General features: G+C 36.4%; 1 protein-coding gene across 7 annotated transcripts in view; it reads left to right on the forward strand.

The window, feature by feature from the left end:
- The window catches only part of DYNC2I1 (dynein 2 intermediate chain 1), a 29,286-nt gene extending 11,082 nt beyond the window's left edge, over nucleotides 1-18,204 (forward strand). For 5 of the 7 annotated variants that reach the window (XM_021288064.2, XM_021288065.2, XM_021288067.2 and 2 more), the window contains 16 exons: nucleotides 874-1,069; nucleotides 1,864-1,966; nucleotides 4,706-4,835; nucleotides 5,339-5,450; nucleotides 5,875-5,969; nucleotides 6,291-6,420; nucleotides 7,301-7,473; nucleotides 8,027-8,189; nucleotides 9,838-9,951; nucleotides 10,866-10,927; nucleotides 11,963-12,014; nucleotides 13,258-13,318; nucleotides 13,565-13,661; nucleotides 13,916-14,047; nucleotides 16,226-16,449; nucleotides 17,752-18,204. In XM_021288064.2, coding sequence (XP_021143739.2) covers nucleotides 874-1,069; nucleotides 1,864-1,966; nucleotides 4,706-4,835; nucleotides 5,339-5,450; nucleotides 5,875-5,969; nucleotides 6,291-6,420; nucleotides 7,301-7,473; nucleotides 8,027-8,189; nucleotides 9,838-9,951; nucleotides 10,866-10,927; nucleotides 11,963-12,014; nucleotides 13,258-13,318; nucleotides 13,565-13,661; nucleotides 13,916-14,047; nucleotides 16,226-16,449; nucleotides 17,752-17,923 — 2,016 coding nt within the window. In that variant the 3' untranslated portion in view covers nucleotides 17,924-18,204. Of the gene's footprint in view, nucleotides 1-873; nucleotides 1,070-1,403; nucleotides 1,436-1,863; nucleotides 1,967-4,705; nucleotides 4,836-5,338; nucleotides 5,451-5,874; nucleotides 5,970-6,290; nucleotides 6,421-7,300; nucleotides 7,474-8,026; nucleotides 8,190-9,837; nucleotides 9,952-10,865; nucleotides 10,928-11,962; nucleotides 12,015-13,257; nucleotides 13,319-13,564; nucleotides 13,662-13,915; nucleotides 14,048-16,225; nucleotides 16,450-17,751 lie in introns of those variants that run through there. The other 2 variants (XM_065050477.1, XM_065050475.1) reach the window with 2 other exon arrangements.
- Nucleotides 18,205-18,547: the final 343 nt, after the last annotated feature.

An 18,547-nucleotide genomic window follows, 5' to 3' on the forward strand; every position in this document is an offset into this window, starting at 1 on the left:
AAAATGTTTAATTTTTAAATAGGAGCAAATAATTTCAGGAAGGGGAAAAAGCCTCGTTGTTTTTCATTGCAAAAATATTATAGAAAAAGGTAAAGACACACAACAGTTCCCTCACTAATTTGCTTAATTGAACTCTTTTAGCTCTCTTTTGTTTACTTTAATGTTATTAAGAGAGACGAGTGTATTGAATGTGTTTTCATCACTGTCTGACCCACCTCAGTCTTTGTTCAGCAAAGCCAGAATTCATCTCTGCTTATGTTAGGATTGATGTCCACTGTTGAGCTGTTCAGTGCAGGAGCTCTTCGCCATTCAGTGGGGAGAAATTACCACATTTAATACTCGTCCATATGATTTGTATTAGGTGACTATTTTAGCGTGAGGTGAATTGTCTTAGTTAAGAGAATTCTGAGCCTTATGTGTGGGCTTGCAAACAGTGTGGTAGTTTAGTAAATCTGAGCCTGCCATTGAAGGGCAGCTTGAATTAAAACTATCAAATAAACAACTTAATACATCTATGAAGCATTTATGCCACTGAACGCTGTGGTTTTATTTTTTTTAAAGAACACATGGTTCACCTAAACATATAGTTCCTACTTTAGGATATTGATTAAAAAAAAGAATCTATTTTGGGCAGTGAAGAACAACACTGTGGGATTTTCTTCTCTTGATTAAAATTACCAAACGATCAATACATGCCATTATCTTACTATCAAAAAGTTATTTTAAAATACCTTTCAGTGAGATGATATATAACCATCTGTATGAGAATTGTTTTTGTATTTTGGCAACATTTTATAATTTCTTAAAAATATTTCAAAAAACTTATTTGTAATCCATCTTTATTAGTTATTGAAAATCCCGTTACTTTTAAAGGATTATGAAGATGACTTTGATGATTATGAAGACCGAAGTGGTGAAGAAGGAGATGCAGAAGAAAATCCAAGAGAGATTCCATTTTCCAGAACATCAGAAATTGAAGAAATTCAAAGAGCAATTAGTGCAGAAAACGACAGAATCTGTACTTCACTGCCAAAGAAAATTGAAAATGAAAAAAAGGAACAAATCATGGGTATGTGCTTAGATAACAGTCTTTTTTAATTAAGTGTATGAGTAACACATACAACTTACGAGTAAACAGGCCACTTTTTCTAGAAGTCTGCCGAGAGGCAGAAATCTGGTCGTCTGGATGAGTCACTTAGGTCTGTGGGTAACTTTCACATTTCTAAAGAATGATTCAGAGGCATTACTAATCGTTTCAAATGTGAAGTGTAAAAATTTACAGACTGACATTTAATATGTCTTATTTTGGGTAAAAGAAGGATATGAAAGTCTGGATTTTGAAAACCGGAGGAGTGCTAGAACAGTTTGGGGCTTCCGGTGACATTAATTCCTCTTTCTTTTAAGCAAAGTTGAAGCCACTGCTCTGGGTGGGAAGGTGAGAGAAATATAGATACTACTTAAATATATGGTTATATATCACTTCTAAAATGCAGGGTTTTTTCTTAAATGTGACCGTGGAATTGTTGTCTTGTATTCAGTTGATCTAATACCTGCTAATGGCAGGAGAAAGAAAGGAGAAGGCACTTTCTGCATCATAGTCTTCTAAGGTAAAAATTACAATGGTCAGTCATTTTGCATTGTTTGATAAAGGACCATATTAAGGGAAAAATGCTGGCCCATATTACTGAAGTTAAGAAGCATACTGTACTGATAACTGTTAGAACGTGTTGTGTAATGTGCAGACCTAGTAACTTTTAGTAGCTGTGTTGTAATAAATCTTTTGCTTTTTAGACATACTCCTTTACATTTTAATGCACTGTGAAGTGAGAATTATAATACTAACAATGTTTTATAATATCACAGAGAGGCAATGCCCTTCTGTCAGAAACCCTTTTTGTGGAATATTCATGGATTTTCAAATGGCAAACCAACGACAAAGTAGCCGAAGTATGGCTAGTAAGCAGAAGTAAGTGTATTTCAAATAATCCACACAAAATGGCAGCTCACTATTTGAAATGTGTTTTATTTTTTCATTGTATTTGAAATATGTGAAGTTTATAAACTTGAGGCTTTTAGAATCAAATATTATTTTGCAAGCTAAGAGTAATCGGTTGTGAAGTAAATATAATTTACAGGCTTTGCTACATGTCATTTGATAACAAATTTATCTGTATATCGGTTTATGTGTATCATTTTATTGCAGAATGTTGCCAAGATTGTAATTTTTGTGGGATTCTTCAGTCACTTAATTAGATATTGACTTACAGTACTAAAGGGCGAGCCTTTTAGCTGCTCCCAGGGCTCTGCAGAACTGTAATTTCATCAAGTCTATATGGTACATACCGTTGCTAAAATAGCAAGTTCCCTTTCAGGGATAACAGCAGTTGGTGTTATAACTAATTTAAAACTGATCTAGATGCAAGTCATCTAAGATAGCTCTATATTAAAGAAACAAATTGATGCCTGTTTCTTGTGGAACTTGCCAGGAGCTCCTGATTTATCTGCCGCACTGTATATATTTCAAATTTTCTGTTGCATCAATTGAATGCATAAAGCAAGACTATTAAATTTTGTTGATAATACTAGATTCCACTGCTTCATCGCTGCAGAACATCAGTGGCTAATCTGCCTGTAAGGAAGATTTTAGGTTGTCTAATTAATCTTGCCTAAATTTATAAGCCCAAATTTTACATGAGTTCATTGTGTAGGCTTCCTGTCTAGACACTGAAGACAGATTAGGAAATTCAGGAAGGCGCCTCCTTGAAGAATTGCCTTCTGAAGTGTTTGTCAGCCTCTGCTGATTATGTACTATGACTGATTATGACTATGTCTATAACATCGTGTGCTAACAACGTATATAACCTGTGAAGATAACTAGCATTTTTAAGGAAAGAGGAAGGGTTTCTGGAATTTAATGCTGTGATAATACATTGCTACCGGTAAACAGGCTGAAAGTATCCCATGAATGAACGGTAGCACTTTGGAGTTGTAAGTATTAATATGAGGCGTATTCGTTTATTTTAAAGATTTGTCTGCATGTATCATTAAGATTTGTAACTAGGAAGCAACTTTCCTGCATTTGAATTAAACCTCAGCAATCTGTGCCCACAGTGTTTGTGAAGAGGTGGTGTATTAGGAAGTAGAAGTAAAATGTGGATAAGAAAATGCAATAGAAGTCATCAAGTAGCAAAAAAGGGATGTGAAAATTGTCCTTAGGCATAAAGAAAAATCCACCCTAAAATTCCAACTCCTGTTGCTCTAGTCTTTTCCCTTTTCAAAGACTATCTCACTGAAGAAAAACTGCAACTAGGATATGCATCTGTAAGATTGTGTAGATATGGAATTGCTACAGAGCCATTATTGTATATGGGCTGTATTTACATTAAGTATATTAAAAAAAATGTGAAAATACAAGAGAGAGAAAGAGAGACTAAAAAATTTTTCCACTTGTCAAGGAATCTGTACTATAGCAAGAGTGCAGAGTTAACTTATAAACAGACATCTGTATGTAATTCAAGCAATTAACTGTTAAAATAAAATATCCTAACAATTTTATGACATTGAAGTAGACAGGTAATTGTGTGAATTGTGATGAAGATTGACTCTCTTCATTATCCACACATCCATCCAAGTGGAGTGGTAGGAATCTTGATGATAATAACTAATATCACATAAATGTTTTATGCTTATCAGAGTATGATACAGTATATAAAGTTAGACTTTTCTTCCAATTAAGAATCAAAATATAGTTTCATCTGTGAGCAAAGATGAAAAAATTAAGAACTGAGGTAGGCAGAAAGTAAAAGGATTGGAGGACACTGGATAAGGCAGTTATTTTTTGTATCATTGCAGCAAGAGAATGTAGGGAAATGGAACGATTTGGCATTTCATAGGACAAAGAGATTCAGATATCTCAAGTACTACACAATGTGCTAATCATATTCAAAACAAAAAATACAAATGGAAAAATGCATAGTCTACCTCAGTCTTGAGTACTTGTTTTCATAGAATTTAGATCAAGTTCAATAATCCAGTAACTGATGGATTTTGGAGGCTTTTTTTTTTTTGTGGATGAGGTAAGTATTCATTTCCACAGGTTATGAATCAGCAATTAATTCATTTCATGTACATATTTAAAATGTATTTTAAGATTGCTGCTCTTGTTGCTTGTTTCCCTGGTGATGTAAAGAGATACAAATTCAGGCAGTCTGTTACCAGTGGAGGTCACTCAAATTACATTTGCCTAAGTCATAACAAAACCAGTTTCTTTGTAAAGCATGTACACATACAGGTAATGTAAGTTCGTAAGGTGAGTTTAGGAGAATTAGCCACCATCCTAGCTACAAGAAGAATAAGACATTCATCTGATACCTCACAGAACAGCTTTTGAATACTTAGGCCAGATGATTGTGCTCGGCTTTGACTTAATTATAATAATAAACCATATAAGTTTGCCATTTGCAATCAATATTGCATTTTCAGATATGATAATTATCTCAGCATAACAAATGAGGATTCGTAACAATCTTTTATGTACTTCTATTGATATATTTTTATCTGTCAATTTTGGTACAGCTTCAATTTGCATAGATCAATGGATTGTTAGATCTCTGGTACTGTAGCAAATCGGGTTGTTTTTCTTTTGGAATACCAAATACTTGGTCATAATAATTTTTGTGTTTCTTTCTTGTAATTTATTTTAAAGAAAACGGAGTTCGGAACTTCTCCCACTAATTGATCTGGACTTCTCAGTTAGTTTTTCGTTACTGGACTTGCCTCCTGTAAATGAGTATGACATGTATATCAGGAATTTTGGTAAAATGAACACTAAGCAGGTAACAAACATGTTATAGTATTTAAATCCTGAAATTGCTGATTCGTGTTCTGGAAAATATTTTTCCTTACAAAAGCAACTTACTAGAGCTAAGAGGACAGTAAAGTAATAAATTATAACTTTCATTTTCTAAGCCTTAATTACCATAAAGCAATTCTATCAAAGCGTTTTGGCCAATGAGGCTATTTTCCATTTCTCTCGTGTTCCCTCCACATTTTCTGAAGGACTTTCTGTAAGTCCGTGGCTCACTGTCCCAGGTGTGCTGGGTTTAATGTCCACATGTCACGTAAGACATTCTGTATTTTTGCAGGAGGTCTGGCACTCTTGTGTGGTAAAATGTGCGTGCGCAAAGTAGTGACACTGTGTCAGTAAGCTTAGGTCTGAATTTACAAAGAGAAGAGGTTGAGCTCATCAGGTTTAAAATGACTGCTTAAGTTCTTTTCAATTATGTGTCATTCTTAGCTGTGTCATCCATATATTGATCACTTTATCATTCTACTTTAGGCATATGTTCAATGTAATGAGGACAATCTTGAGAGAGACATTCAGACTGAGGAAGTTGAGACCCTGGAGAAATGGACACAGCATCCAGCAGAAAGTGCCATTGTATCTGGAGGTGAAGACCATTTTAATCTTATTCATTTATGGATGTGTGCGTGTAAACTTTCTCTTTTGTACCAGTTAATTGTCAGAATTTGTAATGTGGTAGGGTGCATCGATAGCAAACTGCTGTAGGCACACTGAATACGTAGGCACTGAAAATATATGTGAATATATTCATATATGTGAACATATATAGGTATTCACGGAAGGGGGTGGAGAATAAGTAGCAGAAATAGTTTTTGCTTCTGGATTGCTGTTTTGTTGGCAGCAGATACAATTTCTCAACAGATCTTGTTCTTCAGTACTGTTATTTCTTCTGAAGAGAAGTTGATGCCTGCCACTCTCTTCTCGCTTAAAGATTACAGTGTTCTTATGGTTTTCTTAATTGATTCTCTTTTGAAGCTTCAAGTTTGGTTTTGGTTTTTATTTTTTCTTAGGTCCTGTAACCAGCCAGGGTATGTCAGTGAATGGATCTCTAACACCTAAAATCGATTCACAAAAATTAGCAAATTTCCTCCGGTCTGCTTGCCAGGTACACTTATGTACTTAATATCCCTTAGGAGTTGTGTCCATAAATATACTGTGTGATAGATCACTTACAGTACTTGTTCTGACTAATTTAAATAAATTACTTAAATAAGACTCATTATCGGTGAGATTCATCTCTCTGCAAAGGAATGAAACAAGAGCTGTGCAGCTTTTATGTCTGTTAAGCTGTATTTGCAAAGATGTAAAATTAACAGAGTTGCTAAAGGTTTTTTAAATTAGTCCACATAATCTAGAAAGCTACAAATAGCAAAGCTGAATGATAAGATGACCCTTTTATTTCTATACATGTAATTGTGTTTGGAAGGTGATTGCTGTTTTGCTAGAGGAGGATCGAGTTGCAACACAACCCAGGTGGAAACCAGGTTCTGGACAAACCAGTCTGTCTATTAGTGACAGCTGTTTCCAGTTAAATACTAACCAGCCATTCCTCCATGGTAAGGGAACTTTATTCTACACCTCTTAGTATGCAGTCTGAACTCTTCTTCCTTATGCAAAATACCATGCTTTTTGTCATGACCGAAGTGCAAACAGCACATATCAGGATATATAGATGACATAAAGCCCATTTTTCTTTTAATTGTGCTAATCTTGCTGTAACTCTGTGCAGATGGGTTTCACACAGGGAACATCAGAATGTCCTAGCTGCTGTGAAACCTGAAATATAGCTAGCGATTAGCATGATATATAGGTGTCCTGGATGTAATTTATTGCCCCTGTTCTAGAATGGCCATCCCAAGGGATGTAATTTTATTTAGGCTCTTGATGTTGACACTAGGGCCAAAGTTGCAAATAAAACAAGGCTATTGAACAGGGAGAATATAGCCTGATATATTTGTACTGCAGGTATGTCTTCCCCTTGTAAACAGTAGATGTTCAGATGAAAAGAAAAGTGAAAATTAAAGCATCTGTAATGATGTTAGGAAGACCTATTGTAGCACACAACCATACATATTCCAACATGAACATGAGTTGAACCAGAAAAAACCTGGCCTGTGCTGTTTCCTGTTTGAGACTTAGCTGAATTTTCAGTATATGTACTGACATCAGATCAGACTGGCTTGTTTATGCCCAGACTAATTATTCTATTAAGTTCTTGGCTGTCTTCCTTTTTGCTTTCTACTTCTAATTTTTTTTATTCTTTCTCTAGTCCCTTTTTTCTTTTATAGCATCAAAAGCAACCCACTGTTAATAGAAATATTCTTCATAATTACATCTTAGCTTCTTTGGTTGTTGCTATAGCAGCTAATTATGCTTTTTCATCTACTGTGAGTTTATTTATTGCTTTTCTTTCTTGATTTTTTTTTAATGGTTTAGACCGAAAAATATCCTGCCTATGTGTCTCTCAAGTTCAGAGGCAGACGCTACTTTCTGTTCATGGATTACCTGAAAAGACAGGTGTTGGTTTACTGAATAGAAAGAGCATCATATGTGTTTGGAACATCTGGCAGCCCTCCAGTCCTCAGAAACTTTTAATGTGTGACTCAGAGGTATGTTTTAATAACATTGTATATTTACTCAGTGAATAAAAGGCTTTATTATGTTTATTTTGTTTTCTTGTCTTGCCGCAAGATATGTCTTCTTTTGAGAAACAGATCTGAGCCTTGTGAGCAAAACATTGTTCTCACTCATTGTGCACCATTACTGGAATGTTCCTGGTGGTGTGTGGTGTTTGTGTGTGTTTGGTTTTTTATTTGTTTCTTTCTTTTTAAAGTTTGACTCTATTTCGTGGTTGAAGAGTGAATGGAACTAAAGCAGCTATTCCAGATGTAGTCAGGACTTCCCTCTACCCATCACTATCACACAGTTAAATTTCCCCCTTCAGCTTTGTGACAGCAGATGCAGACAATTGTCTTGAAAAGGGAAAGCCTACTGAAAGTCTTGTATCCTATTCCCTTTTAAACAAACTGTTCTCTTGCCACAAACATCTCTAGTCTGTCTTTTCTGGATTTGCGTGCTTAGGAAGAACAAACATATTTCAGGCTTATCAGATCATTTGCCTTTATCGTGATACCAACCATGCATATTTTTACTGTATAACAGGTAACATGCTGCTGCTTTAGTCCAAATAAAACACCATTAGTTTTTGCTGGAACAACAGATGGCTCATTGTTGGTGTGGGACCTTCGAGAAGACTCGAGAATGCACCCTCATGTGATGGTTGGTGACACTGGCTGGACATTTCGAGTTCCAACATTTTCCACTGGTTAGTATCTACGCATTCTGATTAGTAATTTTGTGGGCAGTGAAACAATTCCACTACTATTAATAATTCTTTTAAGGACACTGTCTCTTCAGTAGCCTAGCTTAGCCAGTTTGGAGATAATATTTAGTTGAGCAGAAATTGCCAATCAGTAATAGCTGTGAAGAAATATAAGCCAGCTCAATATGCATCAAGCAGTGAGAACAGAGAGGTGGGTCAGATGTGGAACCTAAGGAGTATCGTAATTTTAAAATGGACTACTCAACTACTGCCTCATCTGAAATGATGAGCTTCATGTTATCTCCGTTAATATAACCTATGTTTCTTTTTATCTACATCTAAACACACATATTAAGATATATTAAAACCAAAACAACGTAATTTAAGACTGTAAAACACAGTTTTTTCAAATGTAATTTAAAGGTTGCAATATTTGCAAATCATCACACAGGATCACAGAATGTCAGGGATTGGAAGGGACCTGGAAAGCTCATCCAGTCCAATCCCCCTGCTGGAGCAGGAGCACCCAGATGAGGTTACACAGGAAGGTGTCCACGCAGGTTTGAATGTCTCTGGAGAAGGAGACTCTACAACCTCACTGGGCAGCCTGTTCCAGGCTCTGTCACCCTCACTCTGAAGGAGTTTCTTCTCAAATTTAAAATGGAACCTCCTGTGTTCCAGTTTGTACCCATTGCCCATTGTCTTATCATTGCCTCCTGTCCTATCATTGGTTGTCACTGAGAAGAGCCTGGCTCCATCCTCATGACACTCATCCTTTACATATTTATAAACATTAATGAGGTCACCCCTCAGTCTCCTCCAAGCTGAAGAGCCCCAGCTCCCTCAGCCTTTCCTCACACAGGAGATGCTCCACTCCCTTCATCATCTTTATTGCCCTGCGCTGGACTCTCTCCAGCAGTTCCCTGTCCTTCTGGAACTGAGGGGCCCAGAACTGGACACAATATTCCAGGTGTGGTCTCCTCAGGGCGGAGTAGAGGGGAAGGAGAACCTCTGTGACCTGCTAACCACCCCCCTTGTAATCCACCCCAGGTACCATTTGCCTTCCTGGCCACAAGGGCACAGTGCTGGCTCATGCTCATCCTGCTGTCCACCAGGACCCCCAGGTCCCTTTCCCCTACGCTGCTCTCTAACAGGTCATTCCCCAACTTATACTGGAACCTGGGGTTGTTCCTGCCCAGACACAAGACTCTACACTCGTCCTTGTTATATTTCATTACATTTTTCCCTGCCTAACTCTCCAGCCTTCTTAGCTTTTGTCTTTTCTATAGTAAGCAGTGATTTTTTTCTACACCTGTTACTTATGGAGCTTGAAATTAACATAATACTTTTCATGGTAACCCCAAAATGGCAGATTTTAATGAAATGTCTGGTACAGTGGCATAAATGGTGCAGTATTTATTTGGAAAATGAGAAGTAAATACAAATGGTGAAACATAGATTTATCTAGTAGTATTAATATTTTGTTATTTTAGGAAACAGTTTGCAGTATGGTATTTGAGACAAATGTAACTCTTTGTGAAGTGATTATTTGTAACTGTTGGTCTTCCATAAGCCGAAAAGTGATTGGCATTTTGTTGTTGTTTGTGTTGAAAATAATATAGTATTTACCTTTCATTATCCTTAATTACAGATGGTGTTCTAAACACAGTAAACCACACCTCTCCCATACTAACAGTGGAATCTGTCTCAACCTTTCTCCACACTGATCAGAATTATGGGCTCTCAAGCCTCTCTTCTCAGGAGGGTATGTAAGCTGCTCTTCAAACCATCAAGACATCTGATTCTTTCTTTAGGTATCTAGCGAAACAAATATAGCCAAAATCCAGTTCGTAATTCTATTCTGCCTCTTAAGTTGCCTGTAGTATTAATTCCATAAAACATTGATGTTTACTTTCTACTCTCATTTTTATGTGATGTTCATCCAGTGCAGTTTCACATCAGATGTGGGTGTGTGCTTGTTATAATGTCTGTTTTAAAGACAATATTTTGTTCTTCCATGATAAAACAAATTATCACTCAAAAACTGCCTATAGAGAAGTCTTGGAGCTTCTGTAATGTCTTTAAAGAAGTCAGAATGCATTTAAAGAAGACTTTGCACTCCTATTATGTCCAAAAAAACACCTATCTAAAAAAGTGGAGCAACTTGCTTATATCCAAAAGCACTTAAAATATGTGACCGTACTTGGTGGTTCTTCCTGTGCTTTTTGCCTGATTTTTTTCATAACCAACCTTTGAAAAGAAACTTTAATCCTCATGCCCTCAAATTCTCAGGCAGTGTGCTAGAAGAGACATTATTCCTTCCATCACAGATTTACACTTTGAAATCCATAGCAGTCCAAAGAAATGTGCTGCATATTGCAGGTTTTACAAGATTTCATCTATTGCACTTTATGTTCTGTTCCAAAGTCCCTGCAGAATCAAGACATTTTAAAAGATGCAGACAGAGAACATCTGCCTATCTGGTAGGACAAACTGATCATATTAGTTTCTTGTCTTTCTCTTCTTTGGTAGAATTAGGGTACTTTTCCTTTTTATGCAGCTGAGAGGATCATAAAAGTTTGAGGGAATTTATTAACCTAGGAAAAGTTTCAAATCCTTTGATATTGCTCCAGACGAAGGGCAGTGTATGAATATAAACTGCTACTATTCCTTCCATAGAAATCTCAGGCCCTCCATTTCAGATAGCTTCAATGGATGAAAATGGAATCCTCAATATGTGGGTGAGTAATGTATGTATAAAATACATAAAATAAAATACTTCTTCAAATATAGAAAACGAAATCCATGATTTCTATTAAGAATTTCCTCCCTGAAAAGTACAGCAACACCAGCCATTCTGGTGGAATTCTCAAAATTTTTTACTTGACCCCCTAATGCTGTGATGTTATCCATAGGCAAAGCTATTAACAGGTACACAAATTCATGAAAACAGGCAATCAGTAGTTCTGCTTCATAGGAATGTGTCCACATATTTCTATTAATTGAGTAATAGACCCCAGTCCTCTTTCACCCACCTACTTTGTTTTACTTGAATCACAGTGATCTCAGAGACTCTACTAAATGTATGTGACGAGTGACATAATTTATATAAAATAAATGTTCAAAGGCAAAATTTTAAAATCTGTTGATAAGGTTACCCTGTCTAAAAAATGGCAGGCAGGTAAGCACCAAGTCTGTAGGTCTTAATTAACTGTTCTGCCAGCTCTTCTTTCTGTTGGATGTGTTCAGTCTTTTTCTGATGCAGCTTTGGCCCAGCTGCTGAACTTGTTATTTTAATTTGAATTGACCTTGCTTGAGGAACTGAATGGCTCAGTGAATAATAAGGGGATAAAAGTGTTTCCTTCTGTATCACCAGTTAAGTCCCTTAAAGCTCTTGAGTGATTTTAGCAGCAAAAGGCTTAGGCCAAATGATCTGCTTTTCTATTTCATGAATAGTTAAAAGCACAGGAAATACGTTACAATTCCTTGTTTGGGGTGGTTTTTGTGACTGACTAAACTGACAAGTTTGCCAGCTAGCAATTAAGTGTAAAATGTAACTTCCCATATTCTGCTTTACAGCAGGGAACATCCAGCTGGCACGTGAAACTCTGTTTAGCATTGCACACATTGAGAGGATAGAGAATCTACCTGTGATCATTATCATGTTAGACTTACGTATCTAAATGTTCCTTTACAGTTATACATTATTACATCTGGTTTAAATACTTTAAAGTCTAGTAAATACTGCTTATTAATGTTAAATATTGACTTTTCAGGTAGTTGTTGAATTACAAAAAGTGGATTTAGCTGGATCACAAACTGATTTAGGTGAGTACTGTACATTAAAGGTAGAATAAAGTTCTTGAGTTTTGAGATTATTAAGTTAGAAGAGAGAGGAAGAGTCAGTGATGACAAAAATAGTTTAGAAGAAGGCTAAGTTACTGAGGAAAAGATTAATTCTGAATAGGACTTATATCTGATATTTGAGGTTATTGGGTAGGTATCATGAGAGTTATTTTCACTGCTGTCTGAATCTCATCTACTAATTCTTTATTGGTAATTGCCACCATACATTTCTTATAATGTCAAAGCAGATTTCTGTGTCCTCAACAGTTTTTTCTCAAAGAATATGAGATTTTATGTCCTCCTTGGTCCTCCTGTTCTTTCTTTACTTTTAACCAAGTCTGTTATAATGCTTTTGTTGTTGTCTATATCTCCATTTTGCTGATTGTCCTGAAAGTTCTGATTTGGTGAAGGTACTTAATTTAGTGTGAAAAAAAGTAAAGAACAAAGTCCATTCAGCCCTTTCTGAGTTATGTGAATGAAGATAATTACATTTTTTTGTTCTTTGACCAAAATTAGACTTACATACTTGCCTAAATAGAAAAGGCTGTGATTAAAATCCTGATACATTTTAAAATACATATATAAACAATGAAGTAATGCTAACAAACTAGAAGGCTTTTATCCATTTTCTGTTTTATAACCTCATGTGCAATGCCTGGCTATATTAAGCTGCTGAAACTGGATGGTGTGTCTGTGAAGAGATACATTTTAAAGCTGTGATCATGTGTTGACACAGTTTTACTGCCACCAGCATTAATTTTTTTCCTCTGCAAAAAATGCTTGTGTTTGAACAATTAGAATTATCTATGTTAGTCTCTACTAACAATTAACATAGACCAACTTTATGGAAGCATTATTACAGTTTCTCATGACTGTAATTCATTGTTGAAGATCCAAGAGACATAAATGTGCTTTTTCACCAGTGATAGAATTGAGTTCTATAGAGTCATATCACAGGAGGCTGTATGCATAGTGCAAAACTCAAACTTATAATCATGTTTCCCTTTCTTTGTCCTCTGTCAATGATTACAACTCCTCTGATTTGAATTATGAAGTGTATAGTTCTAAATTATGTGATTCTTACCTACTAAAAGCTTAATCTACAATAAACAATTTAAGTATGGAATAGACTTTTACTTACTCGCTTAGGTTTTAATTTGGTGATAGCACTTTCTTAATGCAAAGTGCTTAAATCAGTTTAAATAATTATTTTCTATAATTTTAGGTTTAATTCCTGGAGGGAAAGTGAAGTTAGCACATAGCTCTACTGTGGAACTGAATAACAGGTAAGAAAACAGGGGCATTTAGACTTCACATGTGTATCTCTTGAAGCTAATTTTTCCTATGCTTTATTAATTTGCCATTATGTAAGATATGTTTAACGATATTTTCATTAGGTATTTTTATATACATACGCTTATTCCTAGAGCTAGTCATAGGCATTTTAGATCAAGAGCGTCTGTATGTACTTGCATAGTTTTATGAGACAAATTCTTTTATTTATGTCATCTTTTGCCATTATGTTTTTCTAGCCTTTTCCCAAAGGATGTGCGCCAGAGAATGCCCCAGACACTGACTATTAAATTTTTGTCTTCTAATCCTAATCATTTCATTGTTGGAACAAACATCGTGAGTAATGTGCTGAAATTCATCTCATAGTTGGGTTTTTTTTTTTAAACTGCACCATTTACTTGGAATTTTACCAGTAGACTGTATATGAAATTTATAATTTGAGACTATTATTAAAATATGTTAGCTATTAAAATTTGTTAGCTATTAAGGATCTCTTGAGGTACCAACTCTGTGAATTATTTAACTTTTTCTTGTGATACTGATTAAAAAATGAACAAAATGAAACAAAAGTTGCATTATGTTGTTCATAGGGGCTGGTAGGCCACGGTACAAGACATGATTTAAAAGTTGTTCCAAAACTATTCAGACCCCAGGAGAACGGACTGAGATCAATAAGCATCAACGCAATTGATTTCTTCCCTTTTGGAAAGCCACTATTTTTGGTATGAAAACATTTTAATATAATACAAGTTTCATTTTTTAGTTACATGCCGAGAGAGGATTTCTAATTTGATGTATTTAACTAGATGTGATAGTTGATTTACCTTGCTAATTCCAATCTGCCGTGAAGGCTGAAAACAAATCTTGTGTCCTGGTGTTCGAACTCTGCTTATGTAGAAGGTGGAAAATCTGGCTCACAGAAACAAATGTGAATCTCACTTCAGCCTGATAACTTCTTATTTGTTCTTACTGAAAATCAGCATGACAAGCATGTCTTCTGCTGTTGATGAAACAGAATCACAGAATCACAGAATCGACTGAGTTGGAAAAGACCTCAGAGATCATCGAGTCCAACCCTTGGTCCAACTCTAGTCTGTTTACTAGATCATGGCACTAAGTGCCATGTCCAATCTCAGTTTAAAAACCTCCAGGGACGGCGAGTCCACTACCTCCCTGGGCAGCCATTCCAATGCCTGACCACTCTCTCTGTAAAGAATTTCTTTATAATATCCAGCCTAAATTTCCCCTGGCAGAGTTTAAGCCCATGCCCGCTTGTCCTATTGCTGACTGCCTGGGAGAAGAGACCAATCCCCACCTGGCTATAACTTCCCTTCAGGTAGTTATAGAGAGTGATGAGGTCACCTCTAAGCCTCCTCTTCTCTAGACTAAACAAGCCCAGCTCCCTCAGCCTCTCCCCATAGGTCTTGTGTTCAAGTCCCTTCACCAGTCGTGTTGCTCTTCTCTGGACCCGCTCCAGCACTTCAATGTCTTTCCTGAACTGAGGGGCCCAGAACTGAACACAATACTCCAGGTGTGGCCTCACCAATGCAGAGTACAGGGGAAGGATCACTGCCCTTGTCCTGCTGACCACGCTATTTTTGATACAGGACAGGATACTGTTGGCCTTCTTGGCCACCTGGGCACACTGTTGGCTCATGTTGAGCTTCCTGTCAATTAGTACCCCCAGCAGTACCTCAGCAGTTTCTCACTTTCATCATCCATCTCCTAGTGACATCACTTTGGAGACAAAATTTCTGTATTGCTGTGAAATACAGGTCTGTGGGGCAGCCCTGGGCATTCCCTGCTCCCCGCCCCGCAGCCCTGGGACAGCGTTGCCTGTGGGCAGGCGTGTTCAGATCTGCCCTCAGCAGTTCCTGTCAACACACCTCTTGGTTTTATTTGTCTTCTTTGAGAAAATTTATTCAATACAAGTTGAATCTGACTTGGGTAGGATTTTCCATCTGCTTATCTTTGCATACATTGGTACTTGATCCTCTCTTAAAAATGCTTTCTTTCTAAATTTGCCATGGTTTACGTGACTTCATTTGGATTGCCTAAGGTATAAAATGAATGTGTTTGGCTACAGAGTATATATTTTGTGTCACCTCTGAGCAGTCAGAACATTCTTTTACCAGTGTAGATGTTCTTAAACTTTTCCTAAACGCATTTCTTTAGAGTGATGCTGATTTCTACATGTTTGGATCTGCAGCACAATTTCCAGAGTCACTGTCAAAAGTCATCATAATTTGAAAATTCTAGGAAGTCTTCCTGATGTAGAGGTGGCCCAGAGTAGTAAGAATAATTATTAAGAAAATTATTTTCTGTTTTCATAGAATAGTTTGTTTTGTACCTGGGCTAGAGCAAGGTTGTAAACGTTATACTAGGCAAGACAGCGGTTATAAGAAAATATCTGAAAGCAGTGCTATCTACCTGTCTTTGGTTTTAGTTGTGCATTATGAATCAGTTTAATATCCTTAGATTGTTAAACACAGCCTGTCCTGAAAGCTATTCTTGGTTTTACAGGTTACTTGTGTCACTAAGTAGCTGCCTGAATTGGTCTCTAAGGCTCTGACCTCGCCCAAGTTCAGACTTGATCGCAGCATTAGCGAAGTTGATCATTTGAGACCTTGTTTTAAAATAGGAAATGAGGACTTCAACCCAGGATTAGTGGATTAGATTACTCTAGTATGCTTAGTACAGAGTTACTGCTTTTGAACTTAAAATTACATTAAAAGCTAAAATCCAGGTAGTCCGTAGAGTCAGATATGAGATACGTGCCACTTGAGTCAGATAACTACTTCTACTTACGTGATTGGTATTCTCAAGAATTGAATTGCAGTTTTTACCTTGTTTAGTTTGTTTTGTTCCCAGAAGGTATTTTCTTTTTGACTACAATCTAGGTTGGCTGTTCAGATGGCAGTATCAGGTTACACCAAATGACATCAGAGCATCCCCTCCTGCAGTGGAATGGCAGCACCAATGGCCAGCCAGTCATTGCCCTGCAGTGGGCTTTAACCAGGCCCGCCGTGTTTTTTGTCCTGGATGCATCATCTAACATTTACATTTGGGATCTTCTGGAAAATGATTTGTTGCCTGTGGCAAAGCAGACTGTTCCGTTAGAGAAGTAAGTACATTGCTCTATTTTTAACAAAATATTAATATTATTATTACATTTTAACTGGAGTTTGGCTGGGTTTTTTTATGGCATTAAATGTTCATTAGAATTGCTTTTCGAACTGTATTTTTTAAACTGTTGCACAAATGGAGAGGCTATAGCAAGCTAAATTTTAGTTCATCCTTATTTACTCATTCTTTTATACAGTCTGATAAAGGAGAAATAATGTTTAGTATAAATCAAAATCAGGTATAGTGTTATCAGTTGGAACAGACGTCTGTACATGGAGCAGCTGCTGTTTACACAACGAGAAAAATTTTGTTCCCACTAAAATCCTTGGACTGCTTTAAGTTCAAAGATAGCTTTGCTGGATCAGGATCAACCTCTAAAATAGGCAAGATATGTTGGAGAACATTTTCAAATACCTATATATGGCATGGTTACCAATATAAAGAAATATATTTGTTCATTGTCACAAAGCAAACAAGAATATTTTTGGCTAGCACCTATTCACCAAGACTAACATCAGGGTAGTCTCACAGTGCTGTTCCTGTAGTCAGTGTAGGGACCTGCGTGTCCTGTAGCTTGATGCAGAAAAGGTATTTAATATAGCCTTTCTGAAATATAGCCTGGAGAGCTCTTTCTTCCCTGATGGGAGCCCTGCTACAAGAATCCGTCTTCCCCAGGTTTAAGTTAATCCTGGTGAATATCTAACACAGGGGTATCAAACTCATTTTCACCAGGGGCCACATCAGCCTTGTGGTTGCTTTCAAATGGCTGAATGTAATTTTAGGACTGGATAAATGTAACTACTCCATTCACACAGTTCTAAAATTACGTTTGGCCCTTTGAAGGCAACCACAAGGCTGATGTGGCCCCTGGTGAGAATGAATTTGACGCCCCTGATCTAACAAAAAGATTCCTTGTATCCTTGTAATCTATAGCAAAGTGCTGCTAGTTTGGAAAGAAAATAATGCAATTTTTGGAGTGGCTACATGGTACTTGAAAATCCCATTAAAAAATAGTTCATTTTTACAAGCTTGAAGTAATTTTAAAGTCATTATTAGAAATCGATGGTGGAATCTGTGAACTGGGCAAGAGTTGCCTGTTGTGTTTACATTCAATGATTGCAACTGGTGAAAAGCTAAAGAACATGCTGGTACTTGAAATAGCAAGGAATATTACACTATGATGAGCATACAAAAGGAATTGTAGTTAACTAGTAATAACCTGCTAAAGACAAGTTTGAAAACACCAATTTCTATTAATTTTGCCTCAATTAAAACCACTCCCCCATTCTTTTGATTTCAGTGTTGTAACTATGGCTCTCCTGGGAGAACCAGAAAAAACAAACGGGTTATTAGGCCTCGTGCTGGCCAAAGCATCTGGAGAGATAGACATTCAGTTTGTAAAGAAGAAGTGGGCATTACCTCAGCCCGAGGAATGTGAAAAACTACATATGGTTTTATTGCAATCTTCTTAGAAACAGTACACCTCCCTGTACAAATTATCGCAAAATATTCAATTATTTTTGATAATAAATTAAAAGATTTGTAATGTAATTTTGTATTTGTACATAACTTGTATATATTTTAAAGAATATTAATACAATATTTCAGCTGAAACTTTATATTTTATCATAAAAATGACAACCTAATTTAGCATTATTATACTTTAAAAGGTGATGCACTGTATTTCATTATTGAAAGTACTCTAGATGTATATATTTTCAATAAAATACTGGAAATATATTCCTATAAATTACACTGTGGTTTCTCAATTTTCTACTCTGAAGTAAATGATAGTAATCTTTTGGTTGTGCCTCTGTATAAACAACCTGAATGTATGGAGACTTATACCTCTGGGCCTTTTACAAACTAAGGCTTGGTAAAACTTTCTTATATCTACCTAAAAACATTATGCGAACATTTCAGAATACAAGTTTACATCTCATGATATGTTACTACTGATTTTGACCCCAAAACTTTGCAAAAGGAATACCTGACTAACTCAGATTGTCCTTCTATGTACACTACTGTTTGGATCAAACTATGTAAATAATATGCATGTGAGATTTAACAAGGGAAAGTGTAGAGTCCTGCATCTG

The sequence above is a fragment of the Columba livia genome, chromosome 2 (assembly GCF_036013475.1).
Source record: "Columba livia isolate bColLiv1 breed racing homer chromosome 2, bColLiv1.pat.W.v2, whole genome shotgun sequence".
NCBI classification, from domain to species: domain Eukaryota; kingdom Metazoa; phylum Chordata; class Aves; order Columbiformes; family Columbidae; genus Columba; species Columba livia.